The 27,664-nt window shown below is 41.2% G+C and overlaps 3 protein-coding genes and 1 long non-coding RNA gene across 16 annotated transcripts in view; 2 read left to right on the top strand and 2 right to left on the bottom strand.

The window, feature by feature from the left end:
* The window catches only part of ppfia4 (PTPRF interacting protein alpha 4), a 57,620-nt gene extending 50,776 nt beyond the window's left edge, over nucleotides 1-6,844 (bottom strand). For 7 of the 8 annotated variants that reach the window (XM_034585432.1, XM_034585423.1, XM_034585429.1 and 4 more), the window contains exons 1-2: nucleotides 6,508-6,843; nucleotides 6,017-6,317 (exon numbers count right to left, since the gene is read on the bottom strand). In XM_034585432.1, the coding sequence (XP_034441323.1) occupies nucleotides 6,017-6,274 (258 nt within the window). In that variant the 5' untranslated portion in view covers nucleotides 6,275-6,317; nucleotides 6,508-6,843. Of the gene's footprint in view, nucleotides 1-6,016; nucleotides 6,318-6,507 lie in introns of all 8 variants that reach the window. The other variant, XM_034585426.1, reaches the window with a different exon arrangement.
* A 3,546-nt stretch (nucleotides 6,845-10,390) lies between these two features.
* Nucleotides 10,391-14,074, top strand: tmem183a (transmembrane protein 183A). Its single transcript, XM_034585422.1, has 8 exons — nucleotides 10,391-10,603; nucleotides 10,734-10,823; nucleotides 11,260-11,430; nucleotides 11,522-11,681; nucleotides 11,952-12,132; nucleotides 12,413-12,493; nucleotides 12,623-12,778; nucleotides 13,656-14,074. Exons 1-8 carry the CDS (start codon nucleotides 10,540-10,542, stop codon nucleotides 13,839-13,841), a joined length of 1,089 nt encoding a protein of 362 aa, XP_034441313.1. The 5' UTR covers nucleotides 10,391-10,539; the 3' UTR covers nucleotides 13,842-14,074.
* Nucleotides 14,075-16,882: 2,808 nt separating this feature from the next.
* Nucleotides 16,883-27,664, top strand: part of tfeb (transcription factor EB) — a 31,745-nt gene continuing 20,963 nt past the window's right edge. For all 6 annotated transcript variants that reach the window (XM_034585416.1, XM_034585414.1, XM_034585420.1 and 3 more), the window contains exon 1: nucleotides 16,883-17,170. The gene's annotated coding sequence lies outside the window, so the exon portion shown is untranslated. The remainder of the gene's footprint in view (nucleotides 17,171-27,664) is intronic.
* Nucleotides 20,477-27,664, bottom strand: part of LOC117761486 — a 26,040-nt gene continuing 18,852 nt past the window's right edge. Inside the window, exon 3 of the long non-coding RNA XR_004613836.1 lies at nucleotides 20,477-20,988. This is a non-coding gene — a long non-coding RNA (uncharacterized LOC117761486). The remainder of the gene's footprint in view (nucleotides 20,989-27,664) is intronic.

The raw sequence follows: 27,664 nt of genomic DNA, 5'->3' as shown, positions 1-27,664 counted from the left end.
TGAAGCAGATAAACTGTAGAGAAAATCCAGCCATCATCCATCATCCATCATCCATCATCCAGCCATCATCCATCCATTATCTATACCACAGGGAGGCTGAAGCCTATTCCAGCTGACATTGTGCAAGAGGCGAGGTACATATTAAGTTGTAAAAATATTAGGTCTTGGTATCATTTGAAAAGTTTTGGCACTAGTACCAATATGATATAGAATATAAAGCTGAGGGTCAGCATTTCTCTGACCACACCCAGCACCCTGTGCTACACTTATGCATCACTGCAGTAAGTTGAGAAGGTAAACCCCTGTATGTCAGCAAGAACAAGATGTAAGCTGGTGTACAGTTGCTCTGTATTGTTGCCGAAACACAAGCAGCCATTAAACCTGGACTTAAATTTAGCTTAAATAAAATACAGCGTAAAGCTAAGATAACTAAAGATGATTCTTGCCAGCTTTGTTACACTACTTGACAGTGCTATGTGTACTGGTATATGTTTCTGTTTGAGTAATTAACACTTGTCCATGTTGGTCAATGTTGGATTTACAATTATAAACCTCTCGTTTATTATTGCTTCACAACAACATAGTTACATTACCCCTCAACCCCAGTAACATATCTCACTATATATTATCATTTGTCCAATTCAACCAAATCTCAATTTGGACCAAATGAGAAGATAAATGGTGCCTGGCTGTTGTGTTGTGACACAGACATGAGATGGTTTGCTTTGCAGAGCATTGAACAGTGAGCCCTTTGCACCACCTGCTTCCCATACTGGACAGATTTTCTGTGGCCTAAGGTCGGCTGGAGGAGAAGGAGCAGAACATAACTATCAGAAGGGCCGCCGGGTTGGGACAACTGAGTTATTGATAAGTCTGATAGAAGAGAAGGAGTGTAAAGACAGACAGAGAACAATAAATCTAGTGATAGAAAAAGAATGAACATCAAACAGGAAAGAAACAAATAGAGAAACAAATGTGTTATTTGTGAAGTGCAAACACAGACCTAGAAATAGTAATGTCCGAGATAGGAAGGAGAGAGAGAGAGAGAGAGAGAGAGAGAGAGAGAGAGAGAGAGAGAGAGAGAGGCTCATACACATAAACACAGAGGCACGTGCTTTTTCATTTACTCAGTGCCTGACGTTGTGTTAATGTGTCTGTACGAGGGTAATCAACAATCACAGCTATTAGAAGTTAAAGTGTACATGTGTGTGTGAGGTCAAATAAACAACACAAATACAAAAGGTTGTGTGCACGTAGTTGTGAAGCAGTGAGGACAGAGGGGTTAGAATTTAGAACAAGAGGCAGTTGTTGTTTTGAAAGGGCAGCGGTGTGTGTGTGTGTGTGTGTGTGTGTGTGTGTGTGTGTGTGTGTGTGTGTGTGTGTGTGTGTGTGGGGGGGGGGGGGGGGGGGGGGGGTTCTATCTGTGTATTTGAATGCCGACAAAAATAGTCAGTGTTGTGTCAGCCTGGAACAGGTGTCCAAACATCACAACACTCACTTACACGCCATCAAACTCACCATGAAACTCACATCACTCCACAAAGGCACAAACGTCTTGCAAAAAAAAATATATTAAACCCCCCCAAAAAGATACAGGAAATGAAATCACAAATATTTTGTGCTTTGAATGGAAATTTCTGGAGCTATATAAACTGTTGAGTAACTTCTCTGCTTAATATGTGAATTTAGTGTGAATCCTTAATCAATAGGTGTTACCCTATAGCTTAACTTATGAAGATAAGCAGAAAACAGCTTCCCTGGCTCTGTCTAAAGCTCAGTACTTACAACTATCTCTACTATCTTACTAACTCACTAGCACCTCTAAAACTCAGTAAGCTTATTATTGCATTGCATCTTTTTCATTTAATCTGAACCTAACAGAAATGCAAACAGATGTTTGACAGAGCATCGATCCTGTCCTATATCTCTTGTAAGAAACTGCACATGTTTACTTCCCAAAACTATGATTCTGCATCTATGGGACGTATTCAAACTATATCACCCCTTTAATAATAGTGAATATCCAACAGTGTACGATTCTAAATAATACAATAAAGTAGTAATATAAAATATATAGAGATGTTATAAATGGATCAGTTTCACCCATTTACTCAAACTTATTAGATCATTCCTGCAAACCAGTGACTGTAACTGGACGTGGAAAGCCATTCCCATCTTATCTAAAAGATAATCCCAACATCAAAATCATACATTTTAAATGAATACACAGAGGCTTTATTACACCACGTGGGAAGGATTTCAAGCCCTCTCTGAATTCATTACATTATAATTGGATACATACACTTGCATGTTCTGGTAATGCTCCAGTATTAATGTCCTGCAATTGTGTACTACAGAGACAATAATAATATCCAATCATCTATATGGTATTACCTGGTTTATGTTTAACGCTCTGCAGCTAAAATTAATAGGACAAAACCACACCATTACTTCCTGGGACATTGTATTAAAATAAATGTGTTGAGAGGAAGTATTTTGGTTTATAGCTTCATGAGTATGTTGCTAGCATCTGATTACACGAGCTTATCTTCTCTGGTGTACATTATTTTGAACCGTGTTAACGTTTTTTTTTTTTATTGACAAACATTTATATAGAGAGATTTAGTGAAGTGCTTGATTTAGACACACGGTGTTCACCCACTGTCTGCTCGCTGTCTGAGTTGCACAAATGTGCACAAATGCTTGTTTTCCAACACGTTCTCTTTGACAGTGTCAGAACTGTTTTTCTCACACAGGAGGAACAGGCGTGTGTGTGTGCAAGCATGCGTATGTAGGTCTCTGTGTGTGTTTAAAACCTTATTTGTCTATGAGCAAGCCCATCTCTGAGGGCAGTATTAGACGCATTATGCACCGTAATGGGCTGACATGTTAATCTGAAACTCTATTCTCTGTTGCTAATGAACATATCCATCGCTCTCTTTGTGTGTGTGTTTCTTTGTGAGTGTTTGTGTGTGTGTTTGTATGTGCATACGTGTGTCTGTGTGTGTGTGTGTGGCAACATTGTACTATTTTATGATGCTACTGAGGCAAACACAGATTTGAACACTGATGCCAAGGTACAATCACCTTGGCATCAGTGTCATTGTGATGTTATGTATTTTTTACAATGACGACACCAAAGTGTATTGAATTTTGCTCACATAGCTTGTGCATGTGTGTGTGTGTGTGTGTGTGTGTGTGTGTGTGTGTGTGTGTGTGTGTGTGCATGTGTGTGTGTGCATGTGTGTGTGTGCATGTGTGTATGTATGTGAGACTATGATCTGACAGTTTTGGGTCAGACCAGTCCCATGGAGTCAGCAAACCTACAGAAGGCATTACAAAAACACAAAACACACACATGCACACACCTAATAGGTGAAGATGACAAATGTTTGGGCAAAGAGAAAGCGAGGAATTCTTGCATTTGGGCAAAGAAGGCCCTCCTGCTGTGCCAACACTCATACATCAGTATACACCTCAGGAGCAGAGAGAAATGAAAAAAACCCACATCTCACATATAGCACACACATGTAGGCCCGACTGACTGGAGGGCATCACAGAGGAGGCAGCAGTAGCAAACAGGCAGCTGTAATACTTCATTGTAGTTAAGGGCATAAACACACCAGCCATGGTCAGGGGTGTAGCTGCGAATCAGACTAATTACCAGTGACACATATAGGATAGTGAGGTCAGCAGCATCACCAACTGCTCCAACACTGCCCTAATATATTCATCACACCCAAACTTGAGAGATCAGATGGAGTATGTACATTTTTTTCCACACTCCCCCTTCATCATTACAAGATGCACTCTTCAATTTCCAGTGATGAATCAGGTCCAGACTAATCTCACTCTTCAAGTGAGCGCAGCAAAACTGAGCAGAAGTCAATCCCAACGGAGATTTTCTAATTTCTCCGTCTTGCTTCACCCACTGTCCGTTGCATCATCTCTAGGCTCTGTTGCCGGTGTGTAAAATGACCACCGCTGTGTGTGGGTGTGTGTGTGTGTGTGTGAACAGTTTTCAGACAGCAAGAGAGAGCAGGAGACAGCTTATGCACGCCAGTCATGATATCTGCATAATGTCCCCTGAGGTCTATGTCTGTATAACTAATACTTTTATTATTGCAAGAATAAAACATTACGTTGAACCAAGCAGGATTAGAAAAGAGGCATGACAGCCTCTTCCCACTCTCTGCTCCCAACACACAAACACAAACACACACACACACACACACACACACACACACACACACACACACACACACACACACACACACACACACACACACACACACACACACACAAGCAAGCAGCCCGGGGCCATGTACACTAGCAAGCAGCCATGTTTCTTTCACAAGAGGCTGCAGTGAGGCTGTCAGAGTCAGCATGGTTCTCGCTCACACACACAACACACACACAACACACACACACACACACACACCATACAGTGACATCATGCCACGAATTTAGACCGAGGGGTCAGAGGGTAACGTAGCTTTATGTGCTGAGGCTTCATTGTCGTCATGCTCGGTGACTGCATCAGCCCTTATTCAGCTACATCACACACACACACACACACACACACACACACACACACACACACACACAAACACACACACATAGTGTACAAACGTCTGACATCACAGCTCCTATTCCTTGCATTACCACTGACAGCAAGGCCACCACAAACAGAGGTGAGGTTGTTTCAATCCAGATAATGATAGGTGTGCTCTGCCCTCGTCTGTGGCACAGCTCTCAACATCTGGCCCAGACCTCTAGTCAGTCAACACTCTTCTTGTGAGTATATAAACCCTCCCTCCACATTTCCACCTACTACATTACCGTTCTACCTACTAGACATTTAGATCCTCCTGGCATGCTGCCACTTACAGCGAGCTTTTGAAGTGGTACACACCTGCACATCTTCACAGTTATTCTCGTGGTGATATCCTGGGACATGCAGGAGTGTTAGAGGGGTTTCCCAGCAAAGACGTATACTCAGAAAATCGGAGCTCTACCACCCTCTTCATAAATTAGACAATAACGCTCAACTTTTTCAGGCCTACCTCCAGTTAGTGTTTCTAGATTTGTGGCTGTCGTTAACCACTGGCACTGATAGAAATCAAAGTAGAAGCACCATGGCAGGACTGATCTGCTGGTTGGGCCAAGAGCAAAAACATTTCTGCACCCCTGTTCAATCTAGATATCACCCGCCCCTGGAGCAATCTACGAATATGCAACACATGAGAAAGCAATAAAGAAATCGTATAATCACCTCAGACGAGGAGGTTATGGTTTCATCCCTGTCCGTTTGTTTGTTTGTTTATTTGTTACACAAAAACAACTGATCTGAGTTTCACAATACTTGGTGGAAGGATGCGGTATGGGTCAGGAGAGAACCCATAACATTTCCATGCGACTCAGGGAGCAAATCCAGTATTTTCTTTTTACTTTCGTTGACATTTTTTAACACCATTTTCCCAGGGAGTACTGTAGGTCATAGATCTTAATGGAAAAAACAGGAGCATTAAGGGAACTGATATTCATGAGTGTGTCCAATTTGGTGCAGCTTCATTGAATCTAAGATGACAGTTGGGCCTTGGCGGAGGTATGCGCTCCACTGAGTGCCATTCTCGTTCGATTTGGACACAGTCCCTTTATAGATAGAGCCTTAAGATTAAGTGTGAAAAAGCAGGACACACCATGGGGCCCTTACCATGGCATTTATTCTGCTTTTGTGGTGCATATTCCCAATACAAGCAGATCAACACAAACCAAGAGACAAAAAAAATGGCAGGACTGGAGCTGTCAGGGCTGCTGGATCTGTGATCCTCCAGCCTGCTCTACCTGGTTCATGATCCGTCCCTGAGTTATTCTTCCAGGATAACATCTTCATGTTATCTTCTCACATACGTCTACTTGTCCGCTTCGATGTCATATCATACCAAACGACAAACATCACCACATCCATCTCGCCCCCACAGCCCGACCCTCCAGAGGCCCGGCTGCTCCTCACCTGAGGTAGCGAGGCGTTGATCTGCCGCTGGAGCACGTCCCTCTCGTGCAGCGCCCCCTGCAGCTTGGTCTGGGACTGGATGAGGGTCTCCTGAGTCTCCCTGAGGGACTCCAGCAGCTTGTCCCTCTCGTCCAGCATGTTGACCATCAGCTGCTCGAAGTTGGCCTCCTGGTCCGAGCCGTTCGGCACGCCGCCGGTGGCCCTGGGAGGACCGGCCGAGTCTCCTTCGCTGATGGTCGGCATCACCTCGCACATCATCTTCCCGGCTCTGCGGTCCGGGCAATGCTATAGGACAGTGTCGCTGTCGGGATTAAGAAGGTAAACGAGCTGGGTTACAAAGCGTGATAATCGGACTCACAAGAACTGATAAGAGGCCCTTTAACGCCCCGTGGCGACGCACCAGCCTGTGCAACACATACGCGCCTTATTCCCGTTGCATTAAATCCCCATCGTGCACCGAGCGCGCATCCTCCACCTTCCCATCGCCTTACCTAATCAGAGTGGTTGAAAAGACGAGATGGTGATCGACCTTTCATCCATATTAACCGGCGTTTCTTCACCCAGTGAGCAGATCCGCCCTGCCCGGCGCGCCATGCACGCACATGTAGAAATCCCGGCGTGATGGTGTGATTGACAGCTCAGAGATAGACGGGTGTGTGGTTTGGAGGGGTGGTGCCCGCGAGCGTGACGGAGATCATAGCAGGCAACATCCGAGAGGAGACGTTCAATCTGCGTCCTTTAGTGGTGGGGACGGCGAGAGAGAGCCAGTGTTATCTGCATCCGCCTTCTCCGCTCCCATCTCTCTCCACACACACACACATCGACACACACACACACACGCACACACGCTCACACGCACACACGCACACACGCACACGGCCACCGACGCTCACTCCTCCTCCTCCCACACACACAGTCACTCTGTCACACACATAGACACGCCATGCCTGCACATCCATCTTTGTGAGGACACTCGTGGACATAACATATACCCCAACCTTATCCACCACAGATTGCGAAGACTGGACCAATGTCCTCATTCCATAAGGTCTGCAATTTAAACGGGTCCTCACAAAGAGAGAAGTGCACAAACACACACGCAGCTTTGCGCAACTATCCCGATTAGGACTTTGCATTGACTTCCATTAGCTGTGGACACACACACACATATGTTTGTACTTATATCTTAGTAAGGACAATCATCGACATATACATTCCCTAGCCCCCTTACCTTAAATGCCTAACCCTAACCTGGACCTAATTCTAACCCTAACCCTAAAACCAAGTCTTAACCCTCAAAAAGCCCATTCCAGGTCCATTGGTAAGGACCACACAAAACGTCCCCACTTTCAAAACATGTCCTCACTCTGTAGGGGCTATGCTTAAAATGGTCCTCACAAAGATATAAGTTCAGGACCACACACACACACACACACACACACACACACACACACACACACACACACACACACACACACACACACACACACACACACAGGAATCTTCAGTTGTCACTCCAGCTCTCCAAAGGGACCAACTCCCCACCGTCAGCCTCTAAGCGTTTTGCACCACATGCACATGTAAAAGAGAGGAATCAGCTGGATGGTCCATTGATGTCACCCATATATTGATCATAGACTTATAGATAGCACAGATTTAACCCTCACTGGCAGTAGTAGGCTACTAATGAGCCATTCTCATCAGCACCACTAAGCACCTTCATGTCCTGGCAGCTCCTGAGCCATGATGGTCGTGTACTTTGAGTGTGCAGCGCACCCTGCAGGATGGACACGAACCTTAAGATTATAAATAATAGTAATAAGAAAATGTTTCCCTGCTTTTCATTCTTATTTATAATCTTAATGTTAGGGTTAGGAATTCTTCTAACACCATGGTTCACTCTGAATGGCTAACCCTGGATCTCACTAAATTTCATTGATCAAGCACTATGGTACATATCCTCATTTTGGTGGTTGTACTGTATATGTTGCAAATTTAGGAGCTGCACTACAAAATATCCGTTCACATTGACAGGCCTGCAGCCAGGCAGAGGCATGGAGCTTCATGAACTGTCTTTGACAACAAACAAAAGATAGCTTACTCCAAAACACAGAGAAGTCCAGTGGGTTCTATCGAGTCCCGTTTTAATTCAAATGTGTTTTCTATGTATTTGTTGATGACTTTTTGTGAGACGGTTTGCAGTGACTTGAGCTGTTAAAAAATGTAAAACCCATCTAAGGTCTTGCTATATAAAAAACAAACTTCAATCTGTTAAACCAAACAACAGTGTCTATTTATTAGGTATTAATGTGTGTGAGCACCATCCTGTTGAAATTTTAAAGGCATGAGTAAAAGACTCTTGCCAAGGATGTAAAAGTAGATTTGATTAATAAATTGACGTTTTTATTTTCGTAAAACAGAGAGAATGTATAATTTGGTGAGTCACTGCAGTTTCTCTGACACATTACAGATAGGCCTGATTTTGTCCCACATTCTCCTTAACTCATGACTGATGTTTTAAAAATCTGAACTGTTACTTAAAGAAAAATCCACATGGAAATGGAGACTGGATTGCAGTCCCTGCTCAGTGCATGAAGAGTTAAATAATTAGTCTACATGAAAAAGTAACACAGTTGACCATAATCAGATTTACCTATAGATCATTTACTAATGAGGTTCAGCAGAGGTTTGGCTGCTCAATTTTTGAAAATTAAGTAAAGCAAGATATAAATTGTCAGTCATTTTTTCATAAAGTTTCTCAAAGTATATATTCAATTAAACAATCTGACTCTTTCTATCAATGTAGTTTTCATTTGTGATTTTGGTACAAGTTAATCCAGATGTATACATAAATGCATACTATCAGTGCACAATTATGAAATTATGAAAACCTTTATTGAATCAAAATTCACCTGGTAGCAACAAATGGTTATTTATTGCCACCTAGTGGTTGGAATAGATTAACTGAAGCAGTGTTTCCACAATAATAATGTCAAAGGGATTTTTCAACCCAAACCATGTTTTCCTAAACCTAAACAAAAGGTTTTGTCACAGCTGAAAATCTGAAGCCAGAAATCCTGAAGACAAATTTCTCCCAAGAGCTTTCCCCACTGACCTCTTCTGACATGTGCATTCACATGTACTGTTGTGTGTTTTTTATTGAAATACCAAACTAGCAGTTCTCCAATCTGTCCAGCATTTATGACACAGAAAAGTCCAGAGGGCTGTGGGAATAATCCCTTGGGTCTTTTGGCAAGTGAGATTTATTCAGATTTTAATTGCAGATGTACTTGGGGCTTGTCATAAGGAGAAAACTTTCATAAGGTGAAATCGATGCTCTGTGTTACACAAATGACACGACTGTGAAAACACATAGTGGTCATATGATATTTGACAACACAGATGCAGACATCAGAGGGTTTCATGGGTTAATTTCTCCTGACATCTCCTTTGACACATCTCTTAAGTTGGAGGAAATGAGACACTCAAAGTTTTGATAATGTAATCGTCAAAGAGGTCAAAGTAGCACCTTTGTTTTTTTTGGTCAGAGATTTCTCCCCAAAAACTAATTGCCCTTGGAGACGTGGCTCCGTGCCGCTGAGTTTTCAAGGTCTTGACAACAATGTTGTCAACAGCCAGTCTGCGATGGCCTGCAGCACGGCTAGGAAATACTGAACACCGGACCTTTTTAGCATTATGATTACTGGGGCTGATAACATTGTCAGAGGTAATGATTTCTGTCCGTGTCTTCCTTCTCTGACAGATGGTTATTATGGAAGTCTAAGAGGCTCAGTGATGTATGGGGCAGTTTTAAACGCCTGTATTAGCACCCTTATGAGTGGCAGAGTGAAAAATTGGCCCTTCACTGAAGTCAGATGGACAGCAGGCTCTTCAGGAATACTATGATTAACTGTTTTCTACAAATCCTTCAGTGGATGCCTGACAGGTTATTTACTTCTTAGTCATTTAGAATAGCTGAAGCCCCATGTGTCAGTTAATGTGACATATTTAGTAAAAAACAATACAAACAGCTTCACATTCACACACACACAGGTTTGCTCTGCATACCTTACATAATGCTGTATACTAACATCACAAGGACCTCTGGAGTTTGGGAAGTATAATGAAAAGTAGTGTCAGAAAAGCAGGGTTTGTAAATTGTTCTTCTGAAACTACAAGTAAAACATAAATATACATCATCCTTCCAAGAGAATGTATAAAGCGCAGATATTCTAACAATAATCTGTTGATTGTGGTAGATCCACTTTCCTTCACCCTTAAACGAGAAACATTCTTGCAATGCTCATATCTACCGGCAGGTGGCAGTAAAGCGACGGAAACAAACAACAACAATAATCTCGCGATACTTGTGACACCACGTCATTCCATGATGGCTGAAGATCCTGGCGGAACACTTTTCAATTTCTCTGTCATTTTTCTTTCTTTCTCTGTACGTCGGCTTGCCATAGAGGCATGGCAGGACTCACAGCCCCGCTAAGCGTTCGCAGATCATTGGTGTCGACATGCCCAAGAAAGGGAACCGAAAACGGCTGAAATTTAAGACTGGGGACGTCTGTTCGGAATCAGGCAGGTTACGTTTACGTTAGCCAGCTAGCTAGCTAGCTATTATGGTTATTGCAGGCTTTGCTGATGTTTGATAAAGAAAAAAATACTCAAACTATATTTATTAGAAAATATTATGTTGTTTTCCCCCCAGTGACGGTAGCTGATTATGCTGATGCCGACCCAGCTGTTGTGAAGTCGGGGAGGGTGAAGAAGGCTGTGGTGAATGCAGTTGCTAAAGAAGGTAAAGCTGTGACAGTGTTCAGTGTAGGGCTGGATCATATGGACGCAAATTATATTAAAATGAAAACCTTCGAATTAATCGACAATGATCACGTTTAATGTCACGTTACTGTTCATTGTAAGTTTAAATACAGATATTTGCTCCTGAGTGAATGTTGTGGTTTTAAACTCTTCCTCATGTGCAGAGAATGACAAACACTCGATAAACAGCAAAACCTCCTACAGATCTGAGGTCAATTGTGCATTATGCCTCTTCACTGGGATTATATAAAAACTTATATGTCAACATGTATTGAAGCTTTCTTATATTGCTATTGACAAAAATTCTACTTTGGTTATTATTGACATTGTTTCATAGCCCAGCACTAGTACAGTTTGACCTTGTCTGATCGAGGTGACCCTCGTGCTTTACTTACCATTATGCTGTTTTTATCCAGTGAAATCCCTCTGTGGCCTGGAGGCGTCTCAGGGGGCTGTAGAGGAAGTCCTCTCGTCTGCTGCGAGTGTCAACACAGACGCTTCGGACGGCAGTGAAGACCTGGACCCTGAAGAAGATGGAGAACCTGAAACTAAGGTGGTCCACAAGAAGAAAAACAAGAGAAGAAAGGGTATTATTTTTGTTTTCTTCATGAAATATATATATATTAGCATTACTTGAGATTTCTTGGTTACAGTGGTGTTTGCATGTTGTCTTCTCAGAGAGCAGTGAGAGCAGCGATGGGGGGGAGTATCCAGTGGATATTTGGCTAATGCTCTCGGCCTATATTCGGCCTGAGGATGTGTGCAAATTTGCGCTAATCTGTAGAAATGCCTGGACAGTCACTTGCACCGCAGCTTTTTGGACAAGGCTTTATAGAAGGTGAGGCGGTTTAACTGACTGATTGCGCAAACTTAATTTACATTTTTTTTTTTTTTACCAAAGAATGAATTAAAGGCAATCTTTAATTGATCTTTATTGAGCCATTCAGTCCAAAACTAATTTGCTAATTCATTCAAATGCTCATAAAACTTTCTATGCTCAATAAAATATCTTGAATCTGTCCTAATAAATTAGCAAAGTGATGAAGCAAATTGACATCAAATTAACAAGTTTTCTTTCCCTGTCATTTTCAATCTCTCTTTCTTAAAGACACTATAGGATTGATGTTGATCTGCCATTTCGTCTCCAGCCTTACTCCATTGATATGATGCACCGTCTACGGGCCCGCGTCATTCGCTCCCTTTTCCATTTGTACGAGCCATTCAGCTTGCGTGTCTCGAAAATTCCTGCCCTGCCCGAATCCACGCCCACAACTTTGCTTAACTCCAGGGTAAATGAACAGATGTTTGACTGTAGTCGTTGTGCTTAGTAAGGAATGCAGAGCTATAGTTTTGTCTTTATTTAATTTCCATTCCCTGATCTGATTGCATGTTAAATAGGATTAGCTTGAGATGAAGGTCTTTGTCTTTTTCATGTGAATGTCCTCATGACTGGAAAGCAAAACTCAATTTTAATTAGGTCTATTTAAAACCCGCTGTGAAACACCAAGTCAAAACACAGATTTCACTGTGGAAACAGCAGCTTTAAATATTAAATTTTTTTTGTTGCAGTGTTTACTCTTCTGGATCAAAAGGGTGTCAGGGACTCGACCAGATGTATTGTGGGAGTTCAACTTCAAGTTTTTAAAGCAGGTAAAGGGCTTCCTCAAAACCAATTACATTTCTACATTTATTATCTTCATTACAAGTTGGTAATGGCCTACTGTGACTCCTGTTGTCATGTTTATGATTTGTGTATTTCTCTGTTTGCCTCCATCACAGCGGGGACACAGTAAAAATGGTTGTGCCAAGTCCTTGAGCTTGCCCAGACAATACGAACATGTCCACACAAACCCAGACACTGACTGCTATTTGCTTCAGGTCACCACACTCAACTTCATCTTCACCCCTGTGGTCATGGGCATGACCCTGACCTTGGTTAGTATTTATTGGTGGTCCATTAGCAAGTGTTGATGAGATTTATGTTGACTGTTAACATTTTAAATTAAAAGAATACTTGTATAAGACAGTTTTTAATGAAAAAACATAATGTTGGTATACACAACCAACCAGAGGGTTAATTTGGATTTATTTCATGATAAAACCTCCAGCTCTGCTCTCAGTCCTCAGAAACACCACAGTTGTGTAATACTAATGATTAGACAGATCTTTCCACAATGTATGATAATGTACAAACCATTTAATTAAAAAATGAATGACTTCAAATATCAAAATATTCCTCAGATTGTCAGTAATGTTGAATTGGCCAGGGTAGTGCTGAGGTCAGGCAGGACCATGACATAATCCTGCCCAGCGTCAGTGGCCATAGTAAGGTTTTGAGAACATCAGCAGATCTGTATCTGCCTTACATCAGATTTCACTAATGAAAAGAAGGTTTGATTTGGTAAAAGTTGCTTGGGGTTTAGAGGTCTCTGACAGCTTTTTGAGAAGTGCTTGAAAGAAGATAGAGTAAGGCCAAAGATCAGCGAGGAGTTAACTAGTGAGAGCACAGGGGCAAGTTGTAAACTCTAGTTGGGTTGAGAGGAAGTCGTTTTTATATGAGCTACTGTTTAACAGTTTGTACGACGTTATGGCAGCCCCAAAAATCTGAAAACTGAACTGAAGTTTTGAATCATGTCAAAAAAACCTCTGGGCAGTATGTTTGTTGAAAATATGCTAATTAATGTATATTTATTATATTTTTGCTTCAGCTTACATTATCTTCACCGCTTGATCATAGACTAATGAGAAGATGAACTTATGTACATTATTTCCTCTTCTAATCCACACTTTCCTGTCTCTGTATCTCTCATAGTTCACAATCAACGTCAGCACAGACATGCGGCACCATCGTGTCCGTCTGGTGTTCCAGGACTCGCCACTCCACCGTGGGAAGAAGAGGGTTGATCACTGCGGGACCCAGGTGGTGTTGGATCCCGTCCACAGTGTGAGGCTAATGGACTGGTGGCATCCACAGTACCCCTACATATCCTCCATATAGGATATCTGCTCTCTCAGTTCTCAGTTCCTGCTGCAGCATTATTCCCTCCTCAGTTACTCTAGGAGTTCCACTGTTAATTTCATCCCTCTCACCAAAAAGAAGAAATGCTATTGGGTGATTCTGCAAAACTCAAATCATGACAAGGTTTTTGCACATTCACATTTTTACTCGTCATCGTTAGATGTTAAGTCCAACACTGACTGGCCTCAGTTGGGATGCAAATACCTCCTTCTAGTGTGAAACAAGTTGCATGCCCATCCTCCACAGTAAATTATTCCTGCATGTCCATAGGACTTCAAGTTTACACTGCAGAATCATCCAATATGAGCATTATTCCTTGGGCTGTTTTTGTTGTTTATTTATACAAATCTGCCGATGTCCACACATCAGCAACCCGTCTTCTCTTCCAAAGTCTTTGTGTAATCATGGAGTAATAGGGCTGGGTGTTATGGAAAAGAAATTAATGTCATAACCAGGAAATCATTGTCTAAATTGTCTTAGTATCTGTTAATTTATGAAAAACCAGATCAGATTGTTGAGTAAAGCACATTTCAAAGTCACAGTGAAACTGATTCATGGGAACTCTACAGATGGTTGTGGGAGAAATGAAATTATTTTCCATGGTTTGCATAATGTTTTACAATATTACAGCATTAGTTCATAGATGCATCACACACACATGGCAGACAGGAACATTTATTTGGTACTACTAGACCAGTCCCCCATTCACCTAGCAGACAACATGGTTGTAAGTTGAACCTACATGTGTGACACATTTTGTAGAAGAGTTTCTAAAGCTCATGGATGAACAAGGTGCTATATTTGTACTTACCTCTTATAGTTTGTTTTATGCTCACTTGAAAGTTACTCTGAAATATCTAGATTTTTGTGTTGATTTGAGTTTTGATAATAATGCCCAACATATTGCTCTTTGAAAACCATGTTTTTTATTCTGGATGTATTTAATTCAAGGCAGCCTCTCTTAGTTTTATGTGAATATTAATGACACTGCTCTACACTGAAAGGGACAAAGATGATTTACTAGATGTCACCAGCTCACCTGCTGATTTGGGCAGTGTTTCTTTTAAGTGTTTCATGGCTGAAATATCTTGACTGTTTTCTCGCTGATCGTGTGGGCCACGTCCCTCACTGCCATCCACCTCTGGACACTCAGGCTCATCTCTGAATGGCTCAAAGGTTCAAAGTGGTTTGTCTTGTGCATATTGAATGTAAGTAGATTCATACCAATCACATGCTTGATACCAATCAATTGGTATGGAGGGAACGAGCTACTATTGATATTGTCTATCCATCATTTATAATTGATTTGTTTTGCACATATACAAATATTGTTAGATTACACCTCTAGGCATAAAAAGATTGCAGGAGGCTATAGGAGAGCCAGTTTGTTTTGGTTAGCAGCATTAGATTATGAGTCTAGTTATATCAGGTGAGAGTTCCTCTGATTAAAATAAACTTACTGCACTGAAATAAAGTGAAACTGCCCATGAAGAATGCCTCTGCTCTTCTGTCATGCAATGTTGATGTACAATATATGAGTGATTTTTTTGCTTCCCACTAGTGGTCATACTGGGTACTACCTGTGCCTAACACCACCCGTCATCACGTCACAACCACACACGCACACAACGGCAGACGTGTGTATATATAAGGTAAACCTTGAGAACACTGAAGACTCGAGCATGAACAGCTTGAAATTCAGACCGCATTTAACATAGTGGTTTAGTAATAGTACAAATGAATAGACAAAATGTTAAGTAAAAGTACCACAGACACTTTTCTACTTAAGTGGTATTGCAAAAATGTAGTGGAGAAGAAAGTAGACATATTTGCTGAGAGATGTAGTGGGTTAAAGTGAAAAGTACCCCAAAATAAATCTATGTAAGTAAAGTACACGAATATGCATCTAAGTACAGTAACAGAGTAAACGTAGTTCATAACATCCCACTGCATATTATTGGCTGAGATCTTCAAAACCATGGAGATCAGTTCAATATAAAACAGGCAGAAATGTGTAATCAACAACAGTACATAGACTCACTGAGTAAAGAGGGAAATATAGCTGATATAAAATATGTACTTGTTGCAGGACTACTGATCCCATTGTATTACACTAAAAAATTATAATATTAATTTCATTTGTCAGGGACAGTACATAATAACAACACTATGTAATTGCCCCATAGATAACCAAGAGGGTAATTTTCCTCTGTGGTCCCTGACCAGGTGTAAAGTTGACAGCCTAAAATCAATAAAAGGTTACATATTTAAAACAGTCATCATGATGTCGATAGTATCAATTAAGTCAGGGAAAATATAGAGATATATAGGCAGAAGACAATCGTGGGCAGTGAATGAAGCAAAGCAAGACATTAAGATTCATTAAAGCAAACAAACAACACACAAACACCAGCAAGGACAGACATGAAAACAAGGTCAACATCAAACAACAAATATGAGTAAAAACAGATAAGAGAAGATAAAGACAGACATAAGTAGAGCAGAATAATAATACTAAATAAACAAAATTTACACTGAATCCTAATTGGGAATAAACAAATTTATAATATACTGCACATTGTTTTATATTGTACATACTTCAAAATAATATTTACTTCTACTTCTTTTATATATTTAATTTAATTGAAAATATATATATTTTTAAATATTGATCTTTTACTCAAGGCTTCAGGCCTTATTTGTCTCCTTATTTCCCTATTTTGCTTCATCATTGACCTACTTACGAGTTTGTTATGCACCAAACACCAAAGCAAATTCCTTGTGAGTTAAAAACTTTAGCAATAAATCTGACTTGGTGGGTAACGTATAAATAAACCTGGAGCCACAACATGTAAACTGACTAAAAGAAGCAGCACACTGGGGGGAACAGTCACGATAAACGACTCCTTCAGTCCCGATTCGTCTATTTTGGATGAAGTCGCGTCATCGCCCTGAAATACCCAAGCGTGACGAGCATGTGCGAAGACTACATTTCCCAGAAGCCCGCGTGCGCTCTGCCATTGGCGGCGGCACAGGTGACTGCAGACGCTCCGGGTCGTGACAACATCTCGACGGTCGATACGAAAACAAATTAGCTCCGGAGCCTCCAGCGGCTGCTCTCGCTGTGGCAGCGGCTTGTGGACGTACAGAGAAAACTTCTAAACTCCCGAGTTTGGGTGTCCCGTTGAGGTTCTGGACAGGGTTTGATTCCCCTGCGCCCGGCTGGTGTCAGGGGCTGCGCACAGGAGCGGACACGCACTTTTCCTGAACCCGACTCTCGCCTGCGTACTGTCTGACCTTCAGAGCGGGTAAGTGATAGTTTACCTCCGACTCTCAAACTCCGCTTCCGCTCGAACACCCGACACCTCCGGAGCAGCAGCGAGGATCCATCCGAAGTGCGTATCGTTCACTTTACAGGCGACAGCTCAGGGATTTCACCATTTAAAATGAGCCGGAGACTTATTATTATTCGTCCTCAAAAAAAGAAGTGAAGCCATCTCTGTGCTGTACTGTTCAGTTACACGTGGTTGATTTATATATGTCATGTGTGCATGTGACATGTTGTTTATTCTGTATCCTTCAACTTCACATAGAAGCATCACAAATCCACAGGGCACCATTTCTTTTATTACAACTTCTCCTTGTGATAACTTTAGTGTGATCCATGTAAAACATTATAAACAACAATAAGATCAATTAATACACAGATTTTAGTTTATATTTATTTAATGATAATATTTATGAATATTTTTGTGTGTGTATATATATATATATATATATATATATATAAATAAAACTGTCTTGGGTGGAAATGTGACTGGATTTATTTGATGATATATAATTTATTATCTTAGAGTGAAAATAGTACATTTATTTTTTTATTTTAATTTACTACAATTTACATTTCCTTTCACTTGCAATAGCACTCAAAGAACAACATTTAAAAATTCAATTACATAACAATTCAATAACCTTTCCCATGGTTGCGTTCAGACTCAATTTTAGCTCAGTGTTATTATTTTCTAGTGTATTGCAGAGTACATGTTTTCTTTACCATAAACAATGAGGATTCTGAAATAGAATAACATCAAAGTATGAAAATAACTCCCTCTGTAATTCTGCTGCTTTACTTTTTATCGAGGACACTGGTGCTACTTTAGGAGTTGGACCATAATGCACCACTTTCATGTCTCTGCCTAGAGCTGCCCTCCTCTTGCCATTTATAAGCTGTAGCTGGGCCGGTATCAGTAACAACACCTCAACCCCGGGGGCATGCTGCTATGTATAAGCTGTGACAGTAAACTGTTCAGATTGTAATACTCGGCTGCTTGTTCACCTGCTTTCCTTGACGGTGCTGTGTATTGCCAACACAAAAATAATGAAGGCACTTCTCACCATTTATTCCCCCTGTGGCCCTCTCTCAGCAGAACTGGTGTATTTATATACATTATATTTAGTATGTGTTCATTTTGAGTGGAGGGTGCGGCTTGTTTTGCCTGTTGCTTTCGAGTAATTTCAGTAAGTCATTATGTGACTCCACTAATGACCTATGAAATATATCTGGGATTAAGATGCAATTTTAGAAGCAGGCACATGTTTGACTGCAAGATAAAGTGAGATTTTTGTATCCATCTATAAAATCAGACATTTTTGCCATACTAGGTTATTTTTCTTGATTGTCGTATATTTGAAGAATATTAGAGGGGTACTAATGAAGATGACGGCAGTAACCATCAAAACACAACCTTGTGGACTGAACTTTTTAGCTCCTGTGCTCATAAGGGTGTAATTTAACCCCCCCAACAGCCAGTCTGCTCGCAGGCCTCTTGGCTGGCCTACATGTCTCCTCAGAGTATGTGTGCCACCTTACATCACAGCAAGTGTTTGACATTAGACACCATCCCCTGACCCCTCTGCCTGGTCCCTGCAATCCACTACATCATTCTACGAAGAACACAATGAGGTTCAAAGGTCAGAGCAGAGAGGTCTCATTAGGTCAAGTACAAACTTCGTGTTCCATTCATATCTTGTTTATTTTAATTTTATTTTTAATGAATTTAAAATACATGTCCCTTTACACGTTAACATGAACACTAATATGGTGATGACAGTGATGTGTAAACACTACGGGGACAAACTTATGTGAGTTACAAGAAAAAGAACGTCTTCAGAGATTCTAATAAACCATGAGTATATTATTATTGACAGATCATGGGAGGTTGATTTTAAGGAACTGCAGTAATGGGGAACAACAACAAAACGATATTGAAACAAAAGTCTTATGACTGGATAGGAAGACATGTTTTTGTAGATATGTTTTAAACACATACTGTGAATAGTATTTGGGTGCATTGGAATCATTATGTAACACAGAGAATCAGTGGATGTGTTAAGGCCTTGCTGCAAACAATTTGTCCAAATACAGTCGTGTTGATGCAGAGTTTTAACATGTGACTTAGTTAATCGACAGTTGTCATCACTGAATTACCATTCAACTGTAAAGACACATAGCGTCTCGTCCATTGTCTCTGACTCGACGTCATTTTTGGGAATCCATGAATGAAAATATTTCTGTGGTGTAAACAGATCATACAGATAGGTCTGGTCTTCAGCAGCACTGGTGCGCAGTGTTTGCGCAAATGTCACAATAATGCGGTGCTACCACATGTCAATGTCAAAGAAATCATAGAAGAGGACTTTAGATGTATTTGCTGTCTGTTACACTACATATTGTCAAATAATATAATAACCTTTATTGATAAGACTAGATGTGTACATAATAACCAGGTGTGAAGTGCTGCAGGCGCCCCACATACAGAGGGTTGAGTCCTCCTGCAGCGGCCATGGGTTCGGTTTCCAACCCATCCCTTTCCTGCGTGTCTTCCCCATTCTCTCTCCCCATTTCTCACGTACTATCATTTCAATAAAGGCGAAATATCAGAAAATATATCTTTAAAAAAAAAGCAATAATAATAACTAGGTGTTCGAGTGTAGCTGTTTAGACTTTTACCTGCACTCCCTCCCTGTGTCATTGCCAGAACAAGTGCTGAAGTGCAATAGAGAATGGGACAGATGCATAAGTCAGTGGGGTAACAGAGTGCACACAGTTTCAAAGATCAGGGGTCAGTAAACACACTGAGCTGTGAGGTCACTGTCAGTAAGGTCAAAGGTCACTAGCCAGTATTTGGAGCAACATTGAGGCCTGACAGAGTAATTGCGCTCCCTCCCCAACAGCACAGCTGCAACCTGCTCGGATGGCCGACAAAGGAAAACAGAGTTTAGTTTCAAGCACTAAAACCTGCAGAAGAGGTGACCGCTTTGACTGTGAAGTGTTTTAATTAAGACCCTAATAAAGCTTAACATGACCGCCCACTTTTAGAGCGGCTCTGGTTTTGGATGTAAATGTCCCATTCATCTCCTCCGTTGACATTTCACAAAATCTTTCGACCAACTACGAGATAAATTGCAACCATAAAACATTACATCCGCAGCAAGAAAATAATGGAAAGTAGAAAAAGGTTGATGGTACAGGAGTGTTTACATAAATATTTTAAGAGTGAAGGAACTACACATTCCATAAACAATTGCAAATGATCCCTTTCCAATAATAGTGACTTTCACCCTCATGGACTTTAGTTTCGTACCCGCCATGTTTTCCTCAGCTGTGTTAAACATTTCCATGGAAACAGAGAGGATTGTGGGTAGTGAAGTACCTATCCTTGACATTGTAGTTAAAACAAGTTTTTCTTAAAACACAGTTGATATCATACAAGCCCTACAATATTATGGCTGATAATCAAAATCTCTATTTAGAACCACGCTGTTGTATTACCTTCATACTGGCTGTATCAGAGCAGTTCTCTCCCCTGGTTTGTGTTCCATCAGTGTGTGTTTGTTTTTGAATATGTGACACTTTACCTCCTGATCACCATGTCACGTAGGTCCACACATTAGCTCAGGCATTGTGTCCTGTGTGCTGTGTATATGGAAAAGTGTGTGTGTGTGGGTTATATTTTCAGGCTCATTGGGCTCATGTCCGCTAGTAAGTGTTGGCAATAAGGTTAATTTTCCTCAGGTAAACAGAATCAGCCATACACACACACACACACACAAACACACACACACACTGATACAGGCATACTGGCAAAGGCTAAATGGATGTACTCTAGTGTGAAAGAGCATTGGGTGTGTGTAAACACAGCTTCCTCGATTTGCCATATGGACAGATCTCCCATGACCTGGACAGGTTCGTGACTAGATCAGGAAAAGCTGTATGAGGAACTGTTTCAGTGGTGTACCTCAAAAATAACCTAAACATGGGAAAGAAAAACCAAAACACAAGTTTGTCTCTTGACAGTTGGACTTTTTCTTGAAATTTACAGAAATTACAGCAAGGCATGTGCTCTGTGACAACGTGACCCATGATCTATTAGAGGTGAGTGTGGGTGGGACATTATAGGGCATGTGCTGAATGTGTGACTCTACTTCCTCATCTCATCTCCACTCCACTGTTTCATATCCCCTTTTGAGTGACAGATGGTAGTGATGGTCTAACACAGTCTCTCTTTTCCCCCGTACGAACATCTGCATCTGTGAAGTACACAATGCAGCTGCCCTGTTGTGTATGTTAGGACAGTTTGCTTGTTAGTCTGAACTGCAGGTGGTTATTATCTGTATCATCTGGTTGTATCGCTCTCAGATTCTCAATTAATGTCATGGAGTTGCACTTTTGCACGTTTAGACCTTCATCATACAAGGGGTATTCTCCACCTTGTCCTAGGCTCTAAAATCAAACAAGTACCATAATAACGCCCTCCTGGAAACCCTCAGTTGACACATCCATTCCAACTCATGTCATCTTGGGTATATAGACAAAGGGATTGTATCACCTAGTCCTAAAATGGAACTTATCTGCTATAGATGATGATCAGTCATCTATCTAGCTATGCCATTTAGAAATATTGAGACCAGCTGTTCCTGAAAACCAAATTAAATACCTGATTAAAATCCCTGTTTCTGGTTTTAGTGTAGACACTTTTATTTTACATGGTTGAAACATGGTTAAAAGCACACATTCCGTCTATTTCTTGATGAGCCCACTCAAGCTATAGAGTGCGAGCATATAAATGATGGGTACTCCAAAACAAACTCTGCAGTCCAGGTGCTTCTTTTCAAATGTTAACTGAAACTTTCTTCTTTGTTGTACAAAAATACCCAAACAAAATCTTTTCAGTAATGTTCTCAAAGACCGTGGGTGTGAATATGAGCATGGTCGAAGACTGGTGTGCTCTCGGCTCTGTAGCTTCAACAAACAAAACTAAACAAGCAGAGGTAGCACTTAAACTATTCAGCCAATCAAAAGCCAGGACTGCAATGCGAATGTGGAAGTGCCTATTCTTAACAAATCAAGCATGTCAGAAAACAATTTGAACAAACAACTCACACATACATTACATTTTAAAGAGGAAGAAGGAATGTTAAAGGGGAATTTTAGCATCTTCAACCTGAGCCATTTGTTTATAAATGTGTGTGTGTCTAAATGAATGGTACTAACAAAAACATTTGAAACTGCTCCATTAGATGATCTCCGCAGGCAGCTGAGACACGGCGGCAGTGGCTACAATGAAATCTGATGGGGCAACTGTGACATTCCATGACATATCTACCAAAAGGGCTTTTTCCCCCCAACAATTTAAAGCCCAAATTGTTATTCTGAGTCTTTGCTGAGGGCCTGGCAACATTACACATGTCTCTCTTAACAAAAAGTCTCACTCTCAAGTCTGCTGAGACTTGGGTTGTTGCTGTGGTTGGAGAGAGTTGTCTGGATTTTACTGTGAGAAACTGTTATGGCTTAATCTCTTTATGATGTGGACAATGGCAAAGAAGTATTTTACTTCAAGCTGTCCTTACTTGTTTGAGCCAGAGTATACAGATGACGAGCTCCTAGAAACTGAAATGTGAAGAAGGAGAGAAAGAAAGAGCAGAGGAGGGACATTGAGCTGTTGCACGGTTGAGAGTGAGACTTGTCATTGAGTCATGTGTTATGTTGCCAGACAGTTATAAAAGTACTTTTAGTGGACATTTTATGTACTGTCGCAATTGCTCCATAAGATTACACTGTAACCACTGCCACTGTCTCACGGCTGTCGGGGGAGACAATCTGCAGGACAAATTCCAAAATTACCATTAATTTACACACCTGCATTTATAAACATAAGGCTTAAGGCCCTTTAACTTTTGCATTTTGAAAATCTGCATCAATGTGTGCACAGTGATCTACTACAGATGTGAAAGTCTCAAAATGGCCTTGAACAATAATAAATAACATTATATCAATAGCAAAATCTGTGTGATATCTCTGCACAGCTGAAGAGCTAATATAATTTGAATCTGCTTAAAACCTCAGCAGTTTATTAAAAGTTGAATAGATAATTCCATCATCCCCATGATAGCATTAGTCAGTCTGTGGCAGAATCAGTTGTAGAAAAACATTTAGTGATACACTCACTGTAGAAGGTTGTGTCTGTGCATCTGTATAGAGACACAGCATTTCTTTGTCTGAAAGGTTTAATCACAAACTGTCCCCATATTTGGTCAGAGGACAAGCAATGGATGCTGATCTGGAGCGTGCGCGCGCACACACACACACACACACACACACACAGAGAAAGAGAGACAGGAAGTTCTTTTTTCTGCTGATTTAATTGATTATCACCGTTATGACCCCGACTTGAACTCTCCCCGTGTTTTTCATTGTTCCTGTCCTTTCTTGCCTCTCTCTCTCTCTCTCTCTCTCTCTCTCTCTCTCTCTCTCTCTTATCTTCTCAAGTCTGAAGAGGTCAAAGGCTGCCACATTCTTCATACTTAGTGGTAATTTAGTTTTCAACTTGTCTACACATTGAGAATGAAAGTTGGAGACAAAGTGAGAGAGCAGGATAAAGAGAGGGAGAGGGGAATGGAAAGTTTTGTAAAGGATCAGGTTTTGGTGTGTGATGGCTGCAGTGAAATTCATTTTGTGTGTGTGTGCACGCATGTGCCTTATCTCCCAACTCATCTCCCAAATGCCTTTCATTCCATCTCTCCGTACATGGTGACTCTCACCCATGCAAAATGAAAATGCTGTGTGGCTGGTTGGCTGATTACCTCACTCTCTCTCTCACATACACAGGCACACTTACAGCACACTGCTGTTGTTTTTCAGTATTAATAACAGATCATTTATATGCTCTAGATCAATGTGTATTTTATGTATATCAATGTAATAAATGTAATAATTTTTTGTGCAAAGCTAAGGAGAGACAATAGGAATTGTATTCTATATTTCTTTTCTTTGGTTAATGTCATCAGAGATAGCAGGTGATATACATCATTAAACCACAGTAGGATGCTTCATACTCACTCTCTCAAAACTTTAGGTCACGTCAGGTGGTCTTATGATGTAATACCTAAACAAGGAAGTGATTCAGAGTAGCACTGCAGCACGCTGACATTGTGGGCCATGTTCAACAGGGAAGAGGAGGTTTGGGCCTAGGTCAGAGTAGACCCCTGTGGAACAAGGCAACTCCTTCAGAGCGGCTAAAATTGGTAGTCCTTGAAATCCAATCAAAAACAGGCAGCAAGATGTGCAAAGGCTGTCACTCAAGCAATACAGGGGCAGTGGATGAAATGGGAGAGCATAGAGAAAGAAGATCTGCTGGATTCCTGTGGGGAATGGAAGCAAGCAGGATTTACTTCCTGCTTAGAGCAACCTATGACGTCCTTCCATCACCCAAAATCCTACAGCAGTGGCTGAATGAAGACCCTTCCTGCACAGTATGCTCAACTCTAGCTACCCTCAGGCACATCCTCACTGGTTGTAAAATAAGTCTCTCCCAAGGTAGGTATATGTGGAGACACAACCAGGTACTCAAATGCCTAACAGCAGCAATTAAAACAGAGAACCAATACCAACGCCTTGCAGTCCAAAACATTGAGCAGAGTTCAAAGGACAGTTCAAACATTTGTCTGAGAGGGGGAACAGGGACAGAGAGGGCCTCCTCCACTGACCTGGAGTGGGCTAGTGGCTTACAGTCCCATCACATATTGTCACTACCACCCTAAGACCTGACCTGATACTCGTAGAATTGACAGTACCCTGGGAAGATGCTGTTGATGAAGCGAATGAGAAGAAAAGGCTGCCGTATGTAGAGATGGCATCTGAGGCAGAACAACGTGGCTGGAAAGCAATAGTTTGCCCTGTGGAGGTTGGCTGCAGGGATTTCATTGCAACATCCACCATCAGGTTGCTCAAAATCTGGAGATCCATGGACAAGCCCTGCTCCAGACCATAAAAGAAACGTCACACAATGAAGAACGCTGCAGCCAATAGCTCTGTATCAGGAGGAACGATCCCAACTGGGCCCCAAGATGCTAGGGACATGCACCCATCTTGTGATTAAAAGGCTGAAACACCTGATGACGCTAAGGTGCACAACTGAAGATATGTCCACAGCATCTGCTGGTGGTCACTAACATCCGCTAACATCAACCAGCGGTAGGCATTAATAAGTGCAGTAGAGTGTACAAGGGATATTCTCCATCTTGTCCTATGTTCTAAAATGGGACAGTGTTAAGTTTAAAAAGGCATATAGTTAATGATGTCTGATTTACTGAGCAGGCAACATGGCTTTGATAGAACTGTCATACAAACCAGTAGCCAGTCAGATTGACCTTTTAGCCTCAGCCTACCCTCAAGTTCGGCCTGTATCATTGATTACAAGGCCAAAACTTTTGATGACACTAAGGTGCACAACTGAGTTTTATGTCCCTAACATCTGCTGGTGTCCGCTAAAACCTTCTAACATCTACTGGTAGTTGGTAACTTAAATTGTGCACAAGACCTTCAAACATACAAGGGATATTTAACATCTTGTCCTATATTCTAAAATCTTTCCTCACAAATGCTTGTAGTTAAAAACAAGTCTTAGTTAAGTGGATAACAGCAGCGTGTTTCAACTTGTGCTGGACCCACTGGTGAATCACTGTTTGTAGCTCAGGATTGTTTGAATTAAAAAAACTTAATTTCAACACATACAATACATAACACACATTTAAGTTGATGTAGAGTATAGTGTGATGCACAGTATGTTTATAATATTGTATTTTGACATGAAACCATTAAAAATGGCATCTTTGATTATTCACTCAATCTAAGCTGCATCATGTACATGAACCATCAGATATAGGATATATATATATATATATACACAAGAAACTTAACATGAAATCCATGTTGCAATGGTTGAATAAAAGGTGTCTTGCTGCCTTATAAATAACTTGTTTGGAGTATTATCAGCACCGTTTGAGATATAGCTTAGGGATAGCATAGCCGGGTCAAACTTCACACCAACATATCAACAGAGTTGTTTGACACTTTCAATGGAGTTACAATGACGGTCTATTTATGTAGTATTTGTTTGCAGCCTTCTTGCCACCATGGTGACGGAGGGAGTAAACGACAGAGAGCATCTTGGTGTGTGTGTGTGTGTGTGTGTGTGTGTGTGTGTGTGTGTGTGTGTGTGTGTGTGTGTGTGTGTGTGTGTGTGTGTGTGTGTGTGTGTGTGTGTGTGTGTGTGTGTGTGTGTGTGTGTGTGTGTGTGTGTGTGTGTGTGTGTGTGTCCAGCCTCCTCCATAGGCCATTGTCAAAAGAGCACAAGTCTGTCTTGTCAATGATTTCCCCTCCTACATATATTCCTTATGATTGGCCAGACTCGACAGGAACGCAGCTTTTACCGACCAATAAGCAGAGGGCCTGGAGGGGTCCTGCCCTTGGACCAAAATAACCCAGTAAATACACTGCAGGCACTATGAGAAGTAGAGCTGGCCCACTAGTGAATGCTTTGTGTACAAACAAGGGATGCTTGTCAGCCGCGTACTGCTGATCCCTGCCGGCCACTGTTCTCCTCTGTAGTGATAAGCACAACTCACTGAGAGGCACGTCGATACCAATGTTTGTGTTTCTCTGTTCACGGATACAGGATGGAGCGGTTACAAACAGGGATGAGACAGTGTTATTAGCACAGCATTACTCCACTTCCGCGTACTTAACACACCTCACAGCACAGATTATCCATCGCACAAGCTGCCGTACATAATGGACAACTAGCGTGTGGCCCATGCAATATGTTTATGTGGATGTGTGGGGCAGATGCAGTTTGATTTGCTGATTGACTTTAAAGCTGGCCACTCTGTTTTCTAGTTTAATGAGTTGACCTTACAGTAAAGTCTAACAAGGAGGAATGACATCAGTTTTTAGGCTCATAAACCGTCAAGATCAGAGCTGTGTCATCTCCTCAGGAGGCATGACAGACAATAGGGAAATATTGCTGATTACAAACTTTAAACTTGAAAACAGTGTGGTCCTCTGGATCCTGTATCATATTGATTTTAGAAAATAAACATCCTCCTTACTGTAATGTTCTGAATTGAAAACATTTGAGCTATTGTGCAAGATCTCACCACTAGGAGGCTCTCTTTAAAGGGCTTGTCAGCCCTCATCCTACCCGCTGTTGTTTCTTTGCTACTACTGTTTCTTGTAAACAAATCTGTGGAACCGTTTCTTGTAAACGAATCTGTGGAGCCGTTTCTCGTGAACAAACCAGCACTACGTCAGAGGAATTCTTGTCGTAATCTGAACTCACCAGAGGGATTTGCCCACTGAAATAGACTGTAATACTTGAAATAATAGTGATGGTTACAAAACTGTGTGTCATACCTTTGTTTTGAAAACATCTGTCTTTATAGTTTCTCTTGTGTTATCACAA

Source organism: Hippoglossus hippoglossus, chromosome 5 (genome assembly GCF_009819705.1).
Source record: "Hippoglossus hippoglossus isolate fHipHip1 chromosome 5, fHipHip1.pri, whole genome shotgun sequence".
NCBI classification, from domain to species: Eukaryota; Metazoa; Chordata; class Actinopteri; order Pleuronectiformes; family Pleuronectidae; genus Hippoglossus; species Hippoglossus hippoglossus.
This window is presented reverse-complemented; position numbering and strand designations above follow the sequence as displayed.